This window comes from Muntiacus reevesi, chromosome 2 (genome assembly GCF_963930625.1).
Source record: "Muntiacus reevesi chromosome 2, mMunRee1.1, whole genome shotgun sequence".
NCBI lineage: Eukaryota > Metazoa > Chordata > Mammalia > Artiodactyla > Cervidae > Muntiacus > Muntiacus reevesi.
The window spans coordinates 62,343,686-62,367,977 of NC_089250.1; the positions used below are offsets into that span (position 1 = coordinate 62,343,686).

Below are 24,292 nucleotides of genomic sequence, written 5' to 3' on the forward strand. Positions count from 1 at the left end.
TACATGCCAATGCAGGGGACATGGGTTCAGTCCCTGGTCCTGGAAGACCCACATGCCACAGAGCAACTAAGCCTGTGCGCCACAACTACTGGCCCTGTGCTCTAGAGCCCAGGAGCCACAACTACTGAGCCCAAGTGCTATAACGACTGAAGCCCTCGGGCCTACAGCCCATGCTCCACAGCAAAATAAGGCATCACAATGAAAAGCCCTGAGAGCTACAACCAAGAGTAGCCCCTGCTCACCAAGACAGAAAGCCCACGCAACAATGAAGACCCAGAGACACAAACATAAAATTAAAAAAAAAACAGGGGCGGGGGGAGAAGAAGTGGCAAGACATGTAGTTGATGGAGTGAGTAGGACCCATAGGGCTTTGTATGCACCCTAAGGTGCTTAGATTTTATCCTGAAATCAGTGCCAAGCAGGACAGTGACAAAATCAGATTCACATTTCAGGAAGATGGCTCTGACTACAGAATAAAACAAAAAGGAGCAAGACTGAATGCAGAAGGACTTGTCAGGAAGTTGTTCTAGTAACCCAAATAAGAGATGATGGTGACCTAAGAGTGATTTTACTATTCTTAAGAACTAACTTTATGAGTTAAATGGCTTTGGTGGGCTTTCTAAGAAACCAACACTGCTGACACAGTTTTCACGGGAAAGCAAGTTCCAAAGAACAAATTACATGCCAATCAGCATATAACCTATTCATGAACTACAAACTGTTTGCAACTTATCTGCCAACAAAAACGGTAACTTCCACAGAAGTCTCATCTGCTTGCCCAAATTATAATCTAAATCTGGATCATTTCCACTGCAATTGTGAAACCCTCTTCTTAAGCAGAAGACATCTAAAAAAGGGCTGTTTCTAAATATGATTTTCAAAAATAGATCTTTTTAAATGTTTGTACAAAACAGAGGTTAGGTTTGGCATCTGCGACTATAAACTACTCTTAGTACCCAGAAAAGAAAGCAAAAACACTTACTTCATGAAATACTGCTCCAGAATAAGGAGACACTCCCAAGTCCAACAGTGAGAGGCCTTCAACCACTGAAAAGTAAGACATCCAAGTTCACTCTTACTTTAGAGACATATGCAGATTGGTCATAAACCAAAGTGCTAGATACTCCCAAGAACAATAAGGGCTTCCCAATTTGTCTAACCCCTTTGTACCTCATTCCCAGCAAGTGATTTTAAGTCTTTATTTCAGACGATGGTGAACCTTCTTCCCTACTTAGCAACTCTTTTCATTGTGGGGCAACATTCATTATGAAAAAATTTTATATTAAACCTTAACATTCCTTCAATCTTCTTCTAACTTCCACCCATGCTAGAAAGGGTTTTGTTTGCAAATTCCCTGGTAGTCTGGTGGTATGGACTTGGCACTTTCCTGCCAGAGGCCCAGGTTCAATCCCTGGGCAGAAAACTAAGATTCTGCAAGCCCCTGCCAAATAAATATATAATAACAAGTGTTTCACTTCTACACATTCTGCTCCATGCAAAAACAGCAAAATAACAAATTAGAAGCTGTGAGAAATGTTTCCTCAGAATAGGAAAATGGGCAGTCACTCTCACATGCTGACTGTTTGAGTGACATGTATTATTAACTTTTCTACAAGCAACATGTATTTTTAAGTGTGTGCCTCTTGATCCAGAAACAATTGTTCTTAGGGTAGTTTATCCGGGGAAATAACTGGACAAGTGCCCAAAGAAATATGTTCCTTATCATGCTCAGAGTATTAAAATATTAAAAATAACCCCAAGTTTCAATAATGGATATTTATGTAAATGAATTAAGAAGTATATACATATATGTATGGGTGGATAGAGAAAAGCACTTTATAGTTAGAAATCACACTTTGCTATTAATAATTGAATAAATAAATAGGTAAAAGAGAAAACTCTTCCTTATAGAGAATTTAAGTGTCAAATCTAGAGGAAAGATGAAAATAGATAATCACCACTTGGCAGATCCCACAGTAATAATCATGAAAGCCAAGTATCAATAATGGATACTAAAAATTAGTGGGTGAAAATATGACTGGAAACAGTATTTGCAAGGAGAAAAATAAAAACTTATGTGGGTAAACCTGGCATTCACTATCTTTCTCAAGTGACCTACCTTAATATCACCAGTAATATGCTGACCAGTTAACATTATCAATATCAAGTTCCTCCTGACATGATTTATCATGATGGAGATAAAAAAACTTCTGTGGTGTTTATGCCGAAAATGTGGTTCTTACCAAAAAAAACATAACTTCAATCTCATCATGAGGAAACATGAAGAAAACCTAAACTGAGAGACAAAATAACTGGCCAACTCACTGGAAAAGACTCTGATGCTGGGAAAGACTGAAGGCAGGAGAAGGGGATGACAGAGGACAAGATGATTGGATGGCATCACTGACTCAATGGACATGAGTTTGAGCAAGCTCCAGGAGTTAGTGAAGGACAGGGAAGCCTGGCCTGCTACAGTCCACGGGGTCACAAAGAGTCAGACACAACTGAGTGACTAAACAACAACATGAAGGAGGAAGCATCCCAGATAGGGAGACTAAGGATAGACAACAATTAAATGCAATATGGGATCATGATGGGATCTTGGACCAGAGAAAGGACATTGTGGAACAACTGGTAAAAATCCTGTAGGTTAGTTAATGATATTGTATCACTGTTAATTTTCTGGTTTAGGTCATTGTACTACGATTATGTAGGATATTAGCAGGAGAAGAAGCTGGGTAAAGGGTGGTAATGGTGATTCAGTCGCTAAGTCATGTCTGACTGTTGTTACCCCATAGACGGTAGCTTGCCAGGCTCCTCAGTCCATGGGATTTTCCAGGCAAGAATAGTGGAGTGCATTGCCATTCCCTTCTCCAGGGGATCTTCCTGAACCAGGGATCGAATCTGGGTCTCCTGCATTGCAGGTGGATTCCTTACCATCTGAGTCACCACGGAAGCTATGGGATAATATTAAAACTCTAGCATTTAATGTTTGAGAACATGAAAGGGGACTTCTGTGGTGCTGTTCTGTTTGTTGATCTAGGTGCTGGCTACATGGATGTAGACAGTTTGTAACAAATTCCTGGAGCTCTAAGTTTATTATTCTTTAGGAAGAAAGTTTTTTAGAAAATCTTCAAACTCTGGCCCTAACCTCACCCCCATCCCATTACTCCCCTACTTCGGATAAGTTCAGGTCCTTCAACATTTCTTGATCCTGTTTATCTTCTACCTGGAATTTCCCTTTCTCTAATCTCCCTTTCCAAACTCTGCATCCTTCAAGAGTTAGCTCAAATTCCATAGCCTTAAGAAATTGGAAAAGGAGGGGACGCTTTCTTCAAGATCAAAACTCCAAGGAAGGAACTGGATGTACACAGGAAGTATACTTTCCACAAATGATTATAATTATCTACTTCTCCCATTAGCCTGTAGATCCTTTGGCCCAAATTCTGTCCCTTTAGTATAAAACAATGTTTGATGAAGAACTGCAAGGCCTAAGAAGACACAGTAGGAAAAACTGCACTGCAAGTCCCAGACGGAGAATAGGTTTCTAAGCACACTCACTCACACCCTTCCCTCGCTTAGGCAGGATTGGCCCCCGCACTGGGGCCCCCCACACACACCACCCCACACCGCAGGGAACATCATGTGCGAATCTCCCGCCAAATCCCACTCCAGCCAGCAGGCACTTCCCTTATCCTGACCCTTCCTCAGATCACGCCTTTCAGCTCAAAACCCGTGTGGGACACACCCCCTCAGATCTCCACCCAGCAGGTGACCGGGCTGTAGGGCCAACCTCACCACTGCCCCACGCTCCCTCCTCCCAACAGCCCCGCTCTCCCGCCTTCTCTAAGTACGCTTGAGTGGGTCAGTTCCCTCAGAATCCTGAGCTTGCGACCAATGCCCCCGCCTTCCATTCACAGAGGCCAGGAGCGCACAGGTGGTACGTGACCGCCTACTCGAGTCGGTGGCCTCACCTCTCTTCCAAGAGCTCAGTGGGGACACCACCTCCACCCGCTCCGAGATGAACTCGGCCAGACTGGAGCGGAACAAAGCCGCCCGCACGGTCACGGCCACCACCAGCACCAGGGCCAAGGGAGCCGCCATGATAGCTGGGTCGGGCGCGCACGCGGGGAGGGAAAGGCGAGTCGGAAGAGCCTGGACCTGCGCACCGCCCCCTGTAGTTCCGCGGACCGGCGCACCTCGCTACTATCGCCGGAGCGGCCAGACTGGGGACTACCACTCCCAGGAAGCCGTGCGGCGAAATGGGGGCGGGACGACGGCAAGCAGGGCTTCGCAAGCTCGCCTCAAAGGGTTGGGCGACGTCTCAGAAGGTAGCAGGTGAACTCTAAAGCGCCCAGGGAACGAAATGCTCCTGGAAGAAGACAAGTGAAGGCAATTGTCCTCTTAGAATTGTGAACGAGATTTAAAAGACGTTTGTTTCACTCATGTCTATGTTTTTAATGCTTACATTTTTCTTTTTTATGCTTTTCAGTAAGTTCAGTCGCTTAGTCGTGTCAGACTCTGCGACTCCGTGGACTCCAGCAAGCCAGGCCTCCCTGACCATCCCCCGACTCCAGGAGTTTACTCAAACTCATGTCCATTGAGTCGGTGATGCCATCGAACCATCTCATCCTCTGTCGTCCCCTTCTCCTGCCTTCAGTCTTTCCCAGCATTAGGGTCTTTTCCAATGAGTCAGTTCTTCGAATCAGGTGGCCAAAGTATTGGAGTTTAAGCTTCAGCATCAGTCCTTCCAATGACTATTCAGGACTGGTTTCCTTTAGGATGGACTGGTTGGATCTCCTTGCAGTCCAAGGAACCCTCAAGAGCCTTCTCCAACACCACAGTTCAAAAGCATCAATTCTTTGGCACTCAGCTTTCTTTATAGTCCAACTCTCACATCCATACATGACTGCTGGAAAAACCATAGCTTTGACTAGATGGACCTTTGTTGGCAAAGTAATTTCTCTGCTTTTTAATATGCTGTGTAGGTTGGTCACAGCATTTCTTCCAGGGAGCAAGCATCTTAATTTCATGGCTGCAGTCACCACCTGTAGTGATTCTAGAGCCCCCCCAAAATAAAGTCAGTCACTGTTTCCATTGTTTCCCCATTATTTGCCATGAAGTGATGGGACCGGTTGCCATGATCTTAGTTTTCTGAATGTTAAGTTTTAAGCCAATTTTTTCACTCTCTTTCACTTTCATCAAGAGGCTCTTTAGTTCTTCACTTTCTGCCATAAGAGTGGTATCATCTCATGTCTGAAGTTATTGATATTTCTCCCAGCAATCTTGATTCCAGCTTGTGCTTCATCCAGCCTGGCATTTCAAATGATGTACTCTGCATAGAAGTTAAACAAGCAGGGTGACAATATACAGCCTTGACATACTCCTTTCCTGATTTGAAATCAGTCTGTTGTTCCATGTCCAATTCTAGCTGTTGCTTCTCAACCTGCATACAGATTTCTCAGGAGGCAGGTAAGGTGGTCTGGTATTCCCATCTCTTGAAGAATTTTCCACAGTTTTATGTCTTTAAAGAGTATTAAGTGTGTGTTCATTGATTTATTCTACAGTTTGTTGTTGTTCAGTCCCTAAATTTCCTCCAACTCTGTTACCCCATGGACTGAAGCATGCCTGTCTTTCGTTTTCTCTGGGAGTTTACTCCAACTCATGTCCATTGGGTCAGTGATGCCACCCTGACATCTCCTCCTGCCCTCAGTCTTTCCCAGCATCAGGGTCTTTTCCAATGAGCCTGCTGTTCACATCAGGTGGCCAAGTATTGGAGTTTAAGCTTCAGCATTAGTCCTTCCAATGACTATTCAGGACTGGTTTCCTTTAGGATGGACTGGTTGGATCTCCTTGCAGTCCAAGGAACCCTCAAGAGCCTTCTCCAACACCACAGTTCAAAAGCATCAATTCTTTGGCACTCAGCTTTCTTATAGTCCAACTCTCACATCCATACATGACTGCTGGAAAAACCATAGCTTTGACTAGATGGACCTTTGTTGGCAAAGTAATTTCTCTGCTTTTTAATATGCTGTGTAGGTTGGTCACAGCATTTCTTCCAGGGAGCAAGCATCTTAATTTCATGGCTGCAGTCACCACCTGTAGTGATTCTAGAGCCCCCCCAAAATAAAGTCAGTCACTGTTTCCATTGTTTCCCCATTATTTGCCATGAAGTGATGGGACCGGTTGCCATGATCTTAGTTTTCTGAATGTTAAGTTTTAAGCCAATTTTTTCACTCTCTTTCACTTTCATCAAGAGGCTCTTTAGTTCTTCACTTTCTGCCATAAGAGTGGTATCATCTCATGTCTGAAGTTATTGATATTTCTCCCAGCAATCTTGATTCCAGCTTGTGCTTCATCCAGCCTGGCATTTCAAATGATGTACTCTGCATAGAAGTTAAACAAGCAGGGTGACAATATACAGCCTTGACATACTCCTTTCCTGATTTGAAATCAGTCTGTTGTTCCATGTCCAATTCTAGCTGTTGCTTCTCAACCTGCATACAGATTTCTCAGGAGGCAGGTAAGGTGGTCTGGTATTCCCATCTCTTGAAGAATTTTCCACAGTTTTATGTCTTTAAAGAGTATTAAGTGTGTGTTCATTGATTTATTCTACAGTTTGTTGTTGTTCAGTCCCTAAATTTCCTCCAACTCTGTTACCCCATGGACTGAAGCATGCCTGTCTTTCGTTTTCTCTGGGAGTTTACTCCAACTCATGTCCATTGGGTCAGTGATGCCACCCTGACATCTCCTCCTGCCCTCAGTCTTTCCCAGCATCAGGGTCTTTTCCAATGAGCCTGCTGTTCACATCAGGTGGCCAAGTATTGGAGTTTAAGCTTCGTCATCAGTCCGTCTGATAAATATTCAGGGTTGATTTCCTTTAGGATGGACTAGTTTGATCTCCTTGCAGTCCAAGGGACTCTCAAGAGTCTTCTCCAGCACCACAGTTCGAAGGCATTAATTCTTCAGTACTCAGCCTTTTTTATTGTCCAAATGTCTCATCCTTACATGACTACTGGAAAAACCATAGCTTTGACTACACGAAACCTTAGATGTCAAAGTGAAGTCTCTGCTTTTTAATACACTGTCTAAGTTTGTCATAGCTTTTCTTTCAAGGAGCAAGCATTTTTTAATTTGATGACTACATTCACCATCCACAGTGATTTTGGATCCCAAGAAAACAAAATCTATTGTTATTTCACCTTTCCCCACATCTATTTGCCATGAAGTGATGGGTCCAGATGCCATGATCTTAGTTTTCTGAATGCTGAGTTTAAGCCAGCTTTTTCACTCTCCTCTTTCACCTGCATCAAGAGGCTCTTTAGTTCTTCTTCACTTTCTGCCATTAGAGTGGTGTCATTCTGCATACCTGAGGTTGTTGATATCTCTCCCAGCAATTTTGATTCCGGCTTGTGATACATCCAGCTCAGCATTTCATATGATGTATTCTGAATATAAGTTAGAGAAGCAGGGTGGTGATATACAGCCTTGACATATTGCTTTCTCAATTTTGAACCAGTCTGTTGTTCCATGTCCAGTTCTGATTGTTGTTTCTTTACCTGCATAAAGGTTTATCAGGAGACAATTAAGGTGATCTGGTATTCCCATCCCTTTAAGAATTTTCCACGTGCATGCTAATTTGCTTCAGTCGTGTCCAACTCTTCACGGACATGTCTATTGGACATATGGACTGTCCATTCTCTAGGCAGGAATATTGTCAGAATTCTCCAGGCCGGCATACTAGAGTGGATTGCCATTTCCTCCTCCAGAGGATCTTCCCGACCCAAGGATCGGACCCAGATCTGTTATGTTTCCTGCATTGGCAGACGGGTTTTTTTTTTTAATCACTAACACCACCTCGGAAGTTTGTAATCCACAGTCAAAGGCTTTAGTGTAGTCAAAGAAGCAGAAGTAGATGTTTTTCTGGAATTCTCTTGCTTTCCTATGATCTAACGAATGTTGGCAATTTGATCTCTCATTCCTCTGCCTTTTCTAAATCCATCTTGTACATCTGGAAGTTCTCAGTTCACATACTGCTGAAGCCTAACTTGAAGTATTTTGATCACTACCTTGCTAGTATGTGAAATGAGCATAATTGTATGATAGTTTGAACATTCTTTGGTATTGCCTTTCTTTGGAATTGGAATGAAAACAACTTTTCCAGTCCTTTTCCAGTGGCCACTGCTGAGTTTTCCAAATTTGCTGAAATATTGAGTGCAGCACTTTAACAGCATCATATTTTAGGATTTTTAAATAGCTTAGCTATATGACCCATCAATTCAACCCCTAGCTATATGTCCAAGAGAAATTAAATGTATGTCCACAAAGAAACTTGTGCACAAATATTCATAGCTTATTCATAGCTATTACATATAATAGCCCAAAAGTGGAAACAACCCAATTATCAACCCTGAATATTTTGTTTTCCCATGGATAGAAAAACAAGATCATTATATCTATACAATGGACTATAATTGAGAAATAATAATAATGAAGTACTGATACATGCTACAATATGAATGAAACTTAAAAACATTATGCTAGGGACTTCCCTCATGGTCCAGTGGCTAAGACTTCGTGCTCTCAAAGCAGGGTGCCCAGTCAGGGAACTAGAACCGACAAGCCGAAACCAAAGATCCCCCATGCTGCAATGAACCTGAGTACCCCAACTAAGTCCAGCCAGATACATAAACTAAAATAAAAAATAAGCAAACAAAAACCAAAATATTATGCTAAGTGAAACAAGCCAGTCACAAAAGATCAGATATTTATGTGAATCTCTCTGTAGAGGCAGTGACTGCAGCCGTGAAACTAAAAGATGCTTGCTCCTTGGAAGGAAACCTATGACAAACCCAGACACCCCTATTAAAAAGCAGAGACATCACATTGCTAACAAAGGTCCGTATTGTCAAAGTTATGGTCTTTCTAGTAGTCATGTATGGGTGTGAGAGCTGGATCATAAAGAAAGCTGAGCACAGAAGAATTGATACTTTTGAGCTGAAGTGCTGGAGAAGACTCTTGAGAGTCCCTTGGACTGTAGGGAGATCAAACTAGTCAATCCTAGAGAAAATCAACCCTGAATATTCATCAGAAGAACTGATGCTGAAGCTCCAAAACTTTGGCCACCTGATGAGAAGAGCCAGCCCTGGATAAGACCCTGACACTGGGAAAAATTGAAGGCAATAGGAGAAGGAGGCAGCAGAGAATGAGATGGTTAGATAGCATCACTGACTCAGTGGACATGAACCTGAGCAAACTCCGGGAGATAGTGAAGGACAGGGAAGCCTGGCGTGCTACAGTCCATAGGGTTGCAAAGAGTCAGACATGACTTAGGGACTGAACAACAACCCTGTAGAGGCAAATCTATAGAGATGAAAAGTACTTGCCTAGGGCTGGGGTGGTTGGAAGGGTGAGGAATGGGAAATGACTGCTTATGGTACAGGATTTCTTTCTTTTTATTGTTTATTTATTTAGATGTGCCTGGTCTTAGTTGTGGCAAGCAAGATCCTTAGTTGCAGCATGCAAACTCCTAGTTGCAGCATGTGGAATCTAGTTCCTCAACTAGTAAATCAAACCCAGGACCCCTGTGTTGGGAGCATGGAGTCTTAGACACTGAACCACCAGGGAAGTCCCAGGATTTCTTTTTATAGTGATGAAATGTTCTAAAATTAGTCTGTGGGAATGGTGGTACAACTCTGAATGTACCAAAAACCACTGAACTAGTACATTAATTGGGTGAATTTTATATCATGTGTATTATGTCTCAATATCTTAAACTGACAAAGCATCAAAATCACTTGGGAGATGTATTTTTTTTTAACGAAAATTTCTTATTTCTGCCCTAGAAACTGTGATTCACTAGGTCTGGGGTGGAACCCAGGGACCTGCAATATTAATCTCTCCAGATTATCCTGTTTCTGGTGGTTCAGAAGCCATACATTAGAAAACATTACCCTGAAGGCATAGGTTTCCAGTACTTTATGTTAAAAAAAGATGAAAATAGTAACAATAGCAAGCATCTAGTGCTTTGGCTTCCCAGGTGACACTAGTGGTGAAAAACTTACCTGCTGATGCAGGAGACATAAGAGTTGTGGGTTCAATCCCTGGGTCAGGAAGATCCCCTGGAGGAGGACATGGCAACCCGCTTCAGTATTCTTGCCTGGAAAATCCCATGGACAGAGGAGCCCAGCAGGCTACAGTCCATAGGGTCGAAAAGAGTCAGGCATGATTGAAATGACTTAGCACAGCACATTCAGTGCTTATCGTGTGCTAAGTATTATTTTAAGTGATTTGCATGTCATTTACAATATGTGCATGTGTGCTCAGTCATGTTTGACTCTTTGCAACCCCTGTGGACTGTAGCCAGCCAGGTTCCTCTGTCCAAGGGATTTTCCAGGCGAGAATACTGAAGTATTCCAGAAGGTTGCCATTCTCTTCTCCAAGGGATCTTCCTGACTCAGGGATGAAATTCGTGTCTCCTGCTTGGCAGGTAGATTCTTTTTTCCACCGAGCCACATGGTATCTAACACGTGGTATTTAAACAAATACATACACACACACATACACTACAGGTTCTGTAATATCCCAGTCACCACATGTGGATGAGGAAACTAAGACAAGAAGAGATTTTGTAGTTTGTTTGGGGTCACACAGCTAATAAGTGGCAGAACCATGATTCAGATGTTGTGGTTAAGCTGCTATGCCTGAGAAAATGAGAGGAATTTGGGTTGAATTAGATTGGGTTGTATTGTTGCTGTAGCTGAGAAGGAAGGGTAGAGAATTGAAAGGAGGGAAATAATAAAGGAACAAACAAGGTGATTTCTTTCCTGAGATCCTATATGATGTGTGGGTTGCCTAGAGAAGAAGGAACTGAGGCTCTGAGTCATCAGCCTTAAGCTGTATACCTAGGTAGCTTTTTCTTTAACACTTACTAAATACCATTGCCAGATCCTGCACTAGGCTATGGAATTACAATCTATCAGGTCCATATTTTTTTGTACTCCCAATAGCAAACTGACTCTGACCATCTTTAACCTAAAGGAAATTAACTAGGAGGCTGTGAGAGAGCTCAACAGGACCAAATAAAAGCCTAGGGAACCAGACTTGGAATATCAGGACTCAAGTAGGCAGCAACACAGAGCCTGGGTAGCTGTCAAGACTACCAGGTACCACCACTGAAATGAGTGAACTTCAACCAGTTTTTAATGACCTTGCATTGTGCCATTCAAGATTCACAATTCTGGGACCTCCCCATTAAGAATCTGCCTTCTAATGCAGAAGACTCGGGTTCGATCCCTGGCTCAGAAACTAAGATCCCATATGCCACAGCTACTGAGCCTGAGAGCCTCAATGAAGAGCCAATGCAACAAAGACCCAGGGCAGCCAAAAAAACAGAAGGCCAAAGTTCTTGGACAGCGCAGGGGATTAACTGAGATTAGGTCCTGTACCTACATCTTGGCTGTGTGTAGGGCAGCAAGAGAAAAGAATCTGTGGGAATACAGATCATGACTTGATTATATGTACCTTAGGACAGTACGTCCTGAAGGCAATTCAGTGAAATATTTTGGGTGAAGGTAAAAGGTGATTGCTAACAAAGGTAACCTATAATCAAATCTATGGTTTTTCCTGTAGTCATGTGCAGATGTGAGAGTTGGACCATAAAGAAGGCTGAGCACTGAAGAATTGATGCTTTTGAACTGTGGTGCTGGAGAAGACTCTTGAGAGTCCCTTGGACAGCAAGGAGATCAAACCAGTCTATCCCAATGGAAACTAACCCTGAATATTCACTGGAAGGACTGATGCTGAAACTAAAGTTCCAACACTTTGGCCACCTGATGCAAAGAGCTGATTCATTGGAAAAGACCCTGACACTGGGAAAGATTGAGGGCAGGAAGAAAAGGGGGCAACAGAGCATGAGATAGTTGGATGGCATCACTGACTCATTGGACATGAGTTTGAGCAAACTGTGGGAAATAGTGAAGGACAGGATGTGCTGCAGTCCATGGGGTCGCAAAGAGTCGGACATAACTCCTCACTGTCCACTGCCACCTCCCGGAGTTTACTCAAACTCATGTCCATTGAGTTGGTGATGCCATCCAACCATCTCATCCTCTGTTGTCCCCTTCACCTCCTGCCTTCAATCTTTCCCAGCATTGGGGTCTTTTTCAATGAGTCAGTTCTTCCAATCAGGTGGCCTAAGTATTGGAGTTTCAGCTTCAGCATCAGTCCTTCCAATGACTATTCAGGACTGGTTTCCTTTAGGATGGACTGGTTGGATCTCCTTGCAGTCCAAGGAACCCTCAAGAGCCTTCTCCAACACCACAGTTCAAAAGCATCAATTCTTTGGCACTCAGCTTTCTTTATAGTCCAGCTCCCCCATCCATATGCAATTACTGGAAAAACCATAGCTTTGACTAGATGGACCTTTGTTGGCAAAGTATGTCTCTGCTTTTTAATATGCTGTCCAGGTTTCTCATAACTTTTCTTCAACAACAACACAAAAGTTGATTGGATGCTGGATAGTGGGGAAAAGGAGCAAATATCCACCTATAAGGGTTTCCCCAGTGGCTCAGCAGTAAAGAATCCGCCTGCAATGCAGGAGACTTACAGGAGATTTGGTTTGATCCCTGGGTCAGGAAGATCCCCTGGAGCAGGAAATGGCAACCCACTCCAGTATCCTTGCCTGGGAAGTCTCATGGGACAAAGAAGCCTGGCAGGCTTCAGTCCATGGGGTCACAGAGTCAGACATGACTGAGCGATTAAACAACAACAACAAATCCACTAATAATGCTGCTGAGAAACAGGCTCTGTCCCTCCCATGCTGGAGTTTTTAGTCTAGCAGGAAGTCATAAAGAATAGGAGCATTAAGACAAATAAAATAATTAGAGGTTATAATTAGATTAATGAGGGCAACAGATCTGGATCGATGATGAAAAGCAGAAGACATACTATAGACTGAACTGGGTCGTTAAGGAAAGCCTGTCTAAGGAGGTGATATTTAAGCTGAGACCTAAAGGATGAGAAGGAGTTCTTGCTGTAAAGAACTGGCAATGGTGAGTTGTGTGTATGGAGAAAAGGGGACTAAGGTTACAATGTGCTTGCAATGAGGGAGGCCAGTGTAGGAGTAAAATGACTAGAGGAACAGGTAAGAGTCAAATGGCCTTTGTAGGGACTTCCCTGGTGGTAGATAAAATCTCTAAATCTTTAAACACAACTGAAACTGAAGGAGGACTTCCCTAGTGGTCCAGTGGTTAAGAATCCACCTTCCAATGCAGGGGATGTGGGTTTGATCCCTGGTCAGAGAACTAAGATCCCACATGCCAAGGGGCAGCTATGCCTGTATGCGGCAACTACTGAGCCCTCTAGCTCTAGAGCGTGTTCACTGCAACAGAGAAGTCCACAAGCACAACAAATAGCCCCTATACACACACACACACACACACACACACACACACACGCACGCACACACACATATATAGCAAACTCAACTGAAAGCTTTTCCCCTCCCTGGCTGCCCGATGAGTAGCTGCCATTATGAGACATGGTAACCAGCCAGGCAAGGAAATTCATGACTCTCCAAACTGTTGCACGCCGAGTCAGTGGTGATACTGGGCCCAGAAATCAGGGTTCTCAACATCTGTCTCCTATACTAGCTGCCTCTTGTTCCTGGGCTCGGTCTCTGGTGAAGCCACTTGGGAAATTCATACCTGTTCCCTCCTCAACCCTTGGAGCCAAGTATTATAAAGGCCCAAAAGGAACCAGAGATCTGGTCTTACATAGTGCCCTGAGGACAAATTTCTTGTACCTGGTACCTCAAGACCTCTCAATTTCCTTCCTGTCCCCTACCACAAATGCCCACCATTGCAAAAGTCATCCTGTTAGGAAGACCAAGTTATAAACTAGGCCTCCAAAGGCTTAAATTGACTTTGCTTCCCCCAGCCTCTTCTCTCTGAACCTTTCTCCCTCCTTAAAGGAGCTATCCCTCCCCCAATTATGCATCCAGACCCTTCATGCCCTCCCCCCAAGTACACACTGCTGCTCTGAGAAAGAAGATGGGTATAGTGGGCTTTGTTTACTGCTTTCTAGAATTCATTCTTTCTTTCCCTTTTCCAAACAGGACCCTGAATTTTCAGCCATGTGATCTGAGTAAGATTGACCTCACCCCCATTTTCAGGAATGGGGCCTAAATGGCTTTAACTAACCAATACATCCCACATCCCTAGCCACAGTAATTGGTGCAGGTATGAGTACATGACCCAAGTCTGGTCAGTCAGAGACAACAAGACTCAGTTCTGGAATCTTGGATTGAGTCATTTGGGCAATGGCCTTTTCTTTTCTGCCGAGTTTGAGCTTAGAAGCACCCAGACCCAGGAGCAGCTGGTAGCTTAAGATAAAATAAGGTAAGGCCATGACTAAGGCCTGACTGATTATATCTGACTGGTCAAGATACAACGAACCCAGTTTTCAGTTGAATGTTTATTACTTACATAGTCAGCAAGAAGAATAAGCCAGATTTCCATGACCCTTGCTCCACAGACCAAAAAGGATGACACTGAAACAAAAGAGGCTGAACAATTGCAACGTGAATGTAGAGTACCCTATTGCTGAGGAGCCAATTCTGGAACGCAGTTAGCAGGTTTTATATTCTGCAACTCCATTCTGAGTAGAGTAGGGAAGAAAGTCCCACAGCTCATCAGAACCTGGGAAGCAATAAGAAAACTGTCTCAGGGCAGCTTCCCATGGGAAATAGGGAGGCAAGTGGAAGATGCTCTCATAACCTTACAAGCCTTCCACTCTCTCATGTTCTGGAAGGATCACTAAGCATTCTGCCAAGACTTAGATAAGCTGTTCAAACTTTTGCCAGTGTGCTCTATGTGAATGAATGTACACAAGGTAACCGTGGTGTCCTGGCAGAGAACTTCCCCAACAGTATCACATGGGGAAGGAGAGGGCCTGTCAAGAATTAATCTAATTCCTAGGAAGTGCTTTGGAAAAATTAGAAAAGACTGGATCTAAGTTCCATTATTTGAGCCACTGAATCAAGCCTTGCCTGCAGCAATTATTTTTTTTTAATATGTATTTACTTTCGGCTGCTCCAGGTCTTCATTACTGCATGGGCTTTCTCCAAGTGCAGCGAATAGGGGCTACTCTTCCTTGGGGCCTGTGGGTTTCTCACTGTAGTGGCTTCTCTTTTTGTGGAACACAGGCTCTAGGCACATGGGCTTTAGTAGTTGGAGCTTGAAGGTTCTAGAATGGGCAGGCTCAGTAGTTGTGGTGCAAGGACTTAGTAGCCCCATGGTATGTGGGATCTTCCTGGAACAGGGATCTAACCTATGTTGCCTGCACTGGCAGGCAGATTCTTAACCGCTGAGCCATGAGGGAAGTCCCTGCAGCAATTATTGATGGACATTTCACCAATTTCCTTTTTCTAATTTAATCTAGCTTGAGTTCAAAACAATCAAAACACTTGCAATCAAAACAACAGATAAGTTCTAGACTGGTTCTAGATTTAAGTGTAGAATAGATTTAAGTGTAAAATAGATATAGGTAGGTATAGATATAGATAGGTATCAACCAAATAAGATACCAATTGTATCTTAACCAATACAACAGAAGGTGGAACTCAGCCTCCCAAAGAACTCTCCTATTCTTCCCTGACTTCAATTACCAATTGCATGTTGATAACACTCAGATCTTTATTTCCAGCCCAGATTTCTCTTGTTGACATTCAGACATTTTGTATCAAACTACCTCCTAGACATTGCCATTTGGATATCCCAAAGTCACCTTAAACTCCAAGTATCTAAAACTGAGCTCATGATCTTCTTTCCAACAACTCACTCTTCTTAATTCCTTATCTCTGTGAACGGCAGCATTAATCTTTCAGTATCTCAGCCAGAAACCTAGGAATCAGCCTTGATACCTCGCACTTTCGCATCCCTTATACACTTTCAAGCTTTGACCTAAATATCAGCCAAATCTACCTACTCCTCTCTATCTTCACTGCCACCACTCTAATCTAAGCCACCAGCATTTCTCACCTACACATGTAGCTGCTGTTCTCTCTTGACTGGTCACCTGCTGCCGCCCACCAGTCTCCAGGCATTCTTCATGCCTGACATTAATTGAATGAATGAAGGGACGAGTGAATATCACTAACCCCTCACTTACAATCCTTCACTGGTTTTCTTTTACACTTAAATCTATTTTACATTTAAATCTATTCTATGCTTAAATCTAGAACCAAAGCCGTGGAACTTCCCTGATAGTATAGTGGCTAAGACTCTGTTCTCCCAATTCAGGGGGCCCGGGTTTGATCCCTAGTCAAGGAACCAGGGTTTCCCTGGTGATTGGAACGGTAAAGAATCTGCCTGCAACTCAAGAGACCTGGATTCAGTCTCTGGGTCAGGAAGATCCCTGGAGAAGGAAATGGCAACCCACTCCAGTATTCTTGCCTGGAAAATTCCATGCATAGAGGAGCCTGATGGGTTATAGTCCATGGGGTCACAAAGAGTCAGACATGACTGAGGGACTAACTTTCTTTCAAAGAACTAGATCCCACATGCCACAACTAAGATCCAGCACAGCCAAATAAACATAAATAAATATTAAAAAGAAACCAAAGTCCCTTGTAAGACTGCTTACAAGGGCCAACATGATCTATCCCCCTACCTACCTCCCTTGCCTCATCCCTCACTTTTCTGCCCTATTTGCATCAGAAAAAATAAACTATCAGTGATCATGCCCTTGGTACGTTATACTTTGTACATCCCAACAGCACCTGTTCTCATTTGGCAAAGTCCCACTTATCCTTCAAAGCTTATTCTTCGTCTCCTTCTCTGTGAAGACTGATTTCATCAAGGAATCTGTTCTTTCAATATGCTTCCAAAGCACTTAGCAGCTGCCTCTAACCTGCACTCAATGATCACTATTTGATAATTCTGTTATCTGAAGTACATGGAAGTCTTATTCTTCTGTGCATTTTGTCTACTGAATCTTTTTTTTCCCCTAGTGACAAGCTGTTTATTGAATTTTGCAGCAGTGTGGGGTATCTCCTATTGTATATTAGAACCCCAGGATTCAGAGAGATGATAAAGTGGCAATGGTGAATTGGACAATCTCGTCTCCCAGAACCTGCCATTCTACCCCTGATTGTGCAATAGCTGCCAGGCGGATCATGCTGCTGCTGGAACCGTCCTGTTTCTTGGCCAAAGATAGAGTACTGGCAGTGGATTGCAGACATTCTTTCTTGGTCATGCCTTCCTGGTAGGTAGCCTCAACATAGCCGTAGATATAAGAGCTCCCAGAGTCCCCAGTGGTGAAGGCCTTCCTTACCATCATACCCTCCATGGGTACCGAGGACACCTGTCCCCCTTCTTGGGAGTCCCAGCCCTCAATGATGATTCCTGCCATCAGGTCTTCTCGGTATCAGTAACACATCTCCTTCAGGAGGTTGGCTGCCATGTGTACCCGTGGAGGTTCAGTCAGCTCAACGCTGTGCAAACCAAGCTGATAAGTGACTGCATCAGCTTCTGCCTGAGTATCAGCTGCTGAGCCTGAGTGGCAACAGAAAATACCACCGTGGATAGGGGTCAGCTTGTCAGTCACTTGATTGGCGGTTTATGACTCCGTGATTGTTCTGGAGCTGGCTTCTAGAATCATGTCCCCATCAAATTGCATGGCCATGATAGGAATCCCTGTGGAGACTTCCTGGTTTTCCCAGTCAGAGGCAATGGCCTCAGGCTTCCAGACTGGTGCTGGCACCCCTCCCCGAACAGCTGCTAAGGTGGCCACCATCTTCCTGTACCGATATTGCTATGTCAACAGAAACTTACTGGTGATGGATTGTTTCCTTGTATATTTTAGCAGTTGTTTCCTTGTAGATTATTAGCTGTTTGGAAGGGCTCTATATATAGGAATTCTGTGTAACCTGCAATGGTTGGGAGAGGAAGGGGGTTCATGGAGGAGATCTGGAGAAGATTTGCTTTAGTTTCTGCTAGGAATCTGACAGGTACTTTTGGAGTAGATCTCCTTAATTGTTAATTTCTCAGCCTTGGAGTTTCCTAGATATGCAGGTAATGTAAATATGAATCCCACACTCATCACCTCATTTTCTTCAAGGGCAAGCATGCAATTTCAAATTCTTGAAGATAGTTTCTTTGCCCCATCCAAAGACCAGTTTGTTTGGACTTATATCCCTTTCGTCTTCTTTGCTAAGGACATATATTTTTTTGTCTTCTGTACTCAGACATTTGCTTGTTTTCCCCTAGTCTGCACTTTCACTGTTGGTACAGCCCTTTAAGTGTCCTAGGTTTATCAAGGATCCCAGTTACAACCCTTAACTTTGTATAAGTCAAAGCCTTCATCTCCCCCAAATATCTGTTAAAACCCAAATGGTTGCAGGTCCATTTGTGCATTTAAAAGGATGTTTATTGTTTTTATCTCCAGCAGTTCCATGTGCTGTGTAGCAGGAAGTTCCAGATATTATCAGAAAAGGAAGTCCCACTCAATAGTTAGTAGACAGAATTGTCACTGTCTGTTTACTTGTCTATTTTCTCCATGAGTATCAAGCCCTGAGAGGGCAGAGACAGGGTCTGACTCATCTCCGGCTCAAGACACCCATCTAAGAAACTTCACACAGAGCAGAAGCTCAGGGCATTTGTTGACACCAAACTTCCTTTCAAACACCCTATTGATGGGGAGTTCAGTTTCTCCCACTCCCAAAGTAATCTTTCCTTTGGAGAGAGTTGTGTTACCTGGGTGACTTTCTGGCTAGTAGGGGACAGCCCTGCCCCTTTTCTGTGTTTATTCTTCCCAACAGCTGGCTTACCCATTCAGATTCTGCAGAGTAGGGCTCAGGGTCTGGATGATCCCAGTGATAACCCGTACTTTGAGCTTTGTTCCAGGAGAAAGCATATGGGCAGGCTCAAGAGCAGGTGGCGCAGTGGTAAAGAATCTGCCTACCAATTCAAGAGACCCCAGAGACATGGGTTCGCTCCTTGGGTCAGGAAGATCCCCTGGAGTAGGAAATGGCAACCCACTCCAGCATTTTTGCTTGGAAAATTCCACGGTCAGAGGAGCCTGGTGGGCTACAGTCCAAGGGGTCACAAAGAGTCAGACACAACTGAGCGAGCATACACAAAGTTCTCATGCACTGCTAGTGGAAGTCTAAACTGCTGCAACATTTTGGAAGAGCAACTTGACAGCGTCTATTGAAATTTTAAGTATGTGTAACTATCAATCTTGCAATTTACTTCTCTGAATCTATTCTATTCATATTAATACAAGAAGGGTTACTGCAGCATTGTTCGTGGAAGCAAAAAACTGAAACCCAACCAAATGTCCATCAATATGCTTTCAACTAAATAAACTTTCCACAGCCATAGCAGTGGGAAATTGTGAGATGGTCTTTGTTTTTAATGAGGAAAATCTATGCATATTGACATAAGGAGAACTCCAGTGTCATATTACTGAGTGAAAAATGTGAATCTGCAGAACAGAGTATATCATATGACATACTAACAAGAAACAAACAAACTCATAAGCAGTATAAATTGGTACATCTTGAAGGTTATTTGGCAGTTTCTATCAATTTTTTTTTTCTATCAACTTTTAAAATAACCTCAGCTGACTAATCCCCACTAATAAGTATTCATCTTACAAATAAATATGCAAAATAATGGATAAAATATTTAATTGCAGCATTGTTTGTAATAAAATATTAGAAACAACTTTTCTTTCCATAGGGGACTAGATAAATATTGTGCATAAATATAATGGGATACCATGTATGTGTGAAAAAGGAGGCCATTTTCCATAATGATTAAAAAAAAGTCTGAAAAATATACCATAAAATGAAGAAAAACAAGGTGGAGAAGTCTTTCTTTGTGTGGAAAATACATACACCTATATACATTGAGTTTTAAATGCTAGACTATCTCTGGAAGGAATTACAAGAAGCTAGAATTGGTGGTTGCCTTTAGGGGAGTAAAGAAACAATTGGGAACAGAGAAGAGAGGGACACCCACTTTTTACTGTTTTCCCTATTGAACCTTTGGAATTTTGATCTCTGTCCCTGTAATTGTCAGTTCATAAAATTTTTTAAAGTATAGTTCTTCTAAAACTAGAAGCAAAACAAGCCCTTTGAAACAATACACTTCCTGTGTGTACATACATGTGTTGTGTAGAAACAAGGAAAACTCCAAATCAGGAGCAGTAGTGGAAGGTCTCTGGGATGGGATGAGGGGAGGTCAAGGATGGCCCTGACTTTATTTTGTTTTTTATAGTTTTTTAAAAATTACAAAGTCTGCTTAGATTTTATATAATACTTTATATAAATTGTTGCATCATTTTAATTAAAATTTTTTTTTTAATTTTCTGACTTCACCATGTGGCATGTGGGACCCTAGTTTCCTGACTAGGGACAGAACCTGCACCTTCTGCAGTGGAAACATGGAATCTTAACCAATGGATTACCAGGGAAGTCCTTAAATACATTTTAATTTTTAAAAATAGACTTCAGGAGATTTTCCTGGTGATCTGATGGCTAGGAATCTGTCTGCCAATGCAGGTGACACAGGTTTGATCCCTGATAGGGGAACTAAAATCCCACATGCTGTGGGGAAACTAAGCTCACGTACTGGAATAAAGAGATAAATAAATAAATATTTTTTAAAAATAGACTTCAAGTGGATAGAATGCAACTACACCCAGGCAAAGGAGTGAGGCTGACCCTCTCCTTTCTGAGAGAAGGATTCACCTCATGCCATTTGTTCCACCTGCCTTCCCCAAGAACACCCTGGCTCAGATTGGGGCACCCAGGTTACACCCAGCATCATTCTAGAGAGCTTCTCCTGTCACCTCTTACCTACATGGCTCCCTGTCTCCAGTGTCTTCGAGTCTGGTTTTCAGAGCTGACTGTCTGTAGGGTCTTATTTTCACAGGGTCTCATTGATATGAGGTTGAGCAGGGTCAGCCCAGGAAACTTGGGACACCTGGCTCTAGGATCTTACCTCTCTGGTGTCCCCTTCAATGCCCCGTCACCCTTCTCCCCACCCCCCAATCTGTGTTTTTCTCAGAATGCTCACTGGATAGAAGGCATCTGAAAAACCCATTTGACTAAATGGGTAGGGATTGAGTGCTCCCTTTCTCTTGACTAGTTGCATTTTAGGAGGCATCTAGAGAGGGCAAGGCTTGGGAACTTCCCTGGTGGTCCAATGGTTAAGACTCCAGGCTGCCAATGCAGGGGGCACAAGTTTGATCCCACATGCCACAAGGCATGGCCAAAAGATTAAAAAAAAAAAATGGCAATGCTTAACTGTGAGGGAGGACCCAGTCAATGGTGGAATATCTGGCAGTAGTGAGGAAGGGATCCTGAGGCAAAAGGGTTTTGCTGTCTCTCTTAGGTCATTTTATAGGTAATGCTGTATAGCGTTACCATATAGCTCTTAAGTGCTATATGGACTCTGGAGTCAGGCCGATAGGGTTCATATCCATCTGTCATTTATGCATTCGTGCTAAGTTGCTTTAGCCATGTCTGACTGTGTGACCCTGTGGACTGCAGCCTGCCAGGCTCCACTGTAGGGGGGAATTTTCTGTCAAACCTCAGGCAGATAACTCAAAGTCCCCATGCCTGAGTTTCCAAACCTGCAAGATGGGGACCACAAAAGGAGCTTCTTCAAAGGACAGTAGTGAAACTATATTGAGATGTTACATGCAAAACCTTTAGAACATCTCCTGGAACAGAGAAAGCGAGCAAGCAATGTCAGCCATGGTTATTATTACTCATACAAATTTTTTTTTTTTTTTTCCTTTTTTAAAGGGCACAAATTAAAAAGCTTTGATAGTCCCTGCAAGAAAAATCCAATCTGACAAGTCAACACAACACCTGGATAGACACCAAAGAGGTATTAGTCAACAGCTTTGTAATCCCACCCAAGTCAGGAACAGTGGTCATGACACAGTGAACAAAAGTCTAAATGAAATGATGTTCTGACCAAAATCTGTGACTACTTCATCTCAGAGATGCAAACATCTGACCTGGGAGTTATGAATGGCTAAACTCAGAGGAGTTGGTGCAAGTTGACTGTGCATATAGGTCAGTGATCACATTGTATTTTCTTAACTAAATTGAGTAAATATATTTCAATGTTGCCTTTTTTTTTCTTTTAAGTCATTTTTTTGAGGTATAATCAATGTTAACAAATATATATACCCTACCATCCCACAATCAAAAGAGAACACTTCTACCTTTCTAGAAAGTTCCCTCAACCCCCTTTGTAGTCAGTCCTTCCACCCATCCCCAGGAAGCTATGGATCTGCTTCCTGTCAGTATGTATTACTTTTGCCTGTTCTAGATATTCTTATAATGGAATCCTATGGTATGTACTCTTGTGCTTTTGGTTTCTTCTGTAAAACATGATATATTTTTTTAACATTTATTTTTATTTATTTTTGGCTGTGCTGGATCTTTGTTGCTGTGCACAGGCTTTCTCTAGCTGCAGCGAGTAGGGGTTATCTAGTTGCAGTGTGTGGGTTTCTCACTGCAGTGGCTTCTCTTGTAGCGGAGCACAGGTTCTAGGGTATGCAGGCTTCAATAGTGTGGCCCACAGGCTTAGCTGCCTTGTGTCATGTGGGATCTTCCTGGACCAGGGATCAAACCCAGGTCCCCTGCATTGGCAGGCAGATTCCCAACCAGTGGACCCCCAGGGAAGTCCTACATTTTGAGAAAATAAAGATGAACTGAGTCTGAACTCTAGGAGGAGAGGGTGAAGAGGTTAGACCTGGAGGTAGAAGCCTCAAGTTCCTGTTCTTTCCCTCTTGCTCACATATTCTGTTCCCTGGGCTAGTCCTACCCTCTCATCCAGACTTCAGTTCCCATATTTGTAAATTTATGGCACTAGATGATCTTTAAATAACCATTCCATGCAATTCTACTACAGGTAGAAGGATTTCTTCTCCTTCAAGAAGGTACTTTTTTTTTTAAGGTTCATAGGTAAGGTCCTGCCCCAGGATCTTAGAGTAGACCCAGTGAATTCCTCTGGCAGAAAGGTAGGGCAAAGTCCTACCAACTAGCAATGATGAAACAGAAAACCAACTAACAATGAAGAACAAGCAGGGAGGCCCCAGGAAAGTCTAGGAATAGATCAATAAGTATTTACACCCTACTCAGAGCCTCTGGGCTTCCCAGGTGTTGGGCTCAGTGGTAAAGAACCCACCTGCCAAAACAGGAGACACAAGAGATGTGGGGTTCCATCCCTGAGCAAGAGGAAATGACAACCCACTCCAGTATTCTTCCCTGGGAAATCACAGGGACAGAGGAGGCTGGTAGGCTACAGTTCAAAGTGTCGTAGAGTGTCAGTCATGACTGAATGACCGTGCACATGCACAGGGCCTCTATCTCTGGCTTTTCTGCCCACAGCTCCGAGCAGGAGGCTCTTGGCTGGAATCAAGAGAGTCGGCCTGGAGGATTTTTAAGATGCAGGAAGAGTTCCAAGGACTTCAGAGAGCAGGCCATGGTGAAGGGCTGAAGCTGCCACTCTGGGCCCCAACAACAGGGTGGGAAGAACTGAGGGAAAAGGCAGTAGGAAGAGCTTGATCCAGAGGATGGATCAGAATCTGTCAAAAACATCATTGAGTCCAAAAGCTCCCAGTATCCAAATAAATCCAAGTGTTCCAAGTGGCTCAGGCTTAGCACCTTTAACATCATGTTCAAGAACTGCAGTATGAAGGGCAAATTGTTGCAAACAAACTAAAGGTTTAAATATTGGGGACTATCTGAATAAACTTCAATCCATCCTTAATATGAGACAGTGAAATACTATGTGGCTGTTAACAAAGAATTAGGCAGCTCTGTATATACTGCTAGGGACTGTCCTCCAACTTGTATTGTTAACTTTAAAAAAAAAAGCAAATTTCAGAAAAGTGTGCATAGTACTCTATCATTTGTGTTCAAAACAGGGGGATCATACCTACATATACATGCTTGTACATGCAGAGATTATTTCTGACAGTTCACACAAGAAGCTGGTAACAGCAGTCCCCCCTAGGGACTAGAAGTTGATTGGAGGGTCCTAAAGGCAAAAATGGGAAGGAAACTTTTACCCTTTTGTTCTCTGAGATTTCAAATCATGTCCATTTTAACCTATTCAGAAATGGATAAAAATGTAGTAAATTCAAGAACAATAGTCCAGCTCCCGGGAGCAATTTAAAAATGACTCTAATATTTATCTGTAACTCTCAAAAGACATCAAAAGGTCTCCACCCCTTGTCAACACTCTTGAGAATCTCCTTT

At 43.0% G+C, this 24,292-nt stretch overlaps 1 protein-coding gene and 1 pseudogene across 1 annotated transcript in view; both read right to left on the reverse strand.

Annotated features, from left to right (window-relative positions):
- The window catches only part of PIGU (phosphatidylinositol glycan anchor biosynthesis class U), an 89,693-nt gene extending 85,556 nt beyond the window's left edge, over window positions 1-4,137 (reverse strand). The window contains exons 1-2 of the mRNA XM_065921855.1: window positions 3,975-4,137; window positions 983-1,047 (exon numbers count right to left, since the gene is read on the reverse strand). Of these exons, the coding sequence (XP_065777927.1) occupies window positions 983-1,047; window positions 3,975-4,104 (195 nt within the window). The 5' untranslated portion in view covers window positions 4,105-4,137. The remainder of the gene's footprint in view (window positions 1-982; window positions 1,048-3,974) is intronic.
- A 12,942-nt stretch (window positions 4,138-17,079) lies between these two features.
- Window positions 17,080-17,796, reverse strand: LOC136157982 (proteasome subunit beta type-6 pseudogene; annotated as a pseudogene).
- Window positions 17,797-24,292: the final 6,496 nt, after the last annotated feature.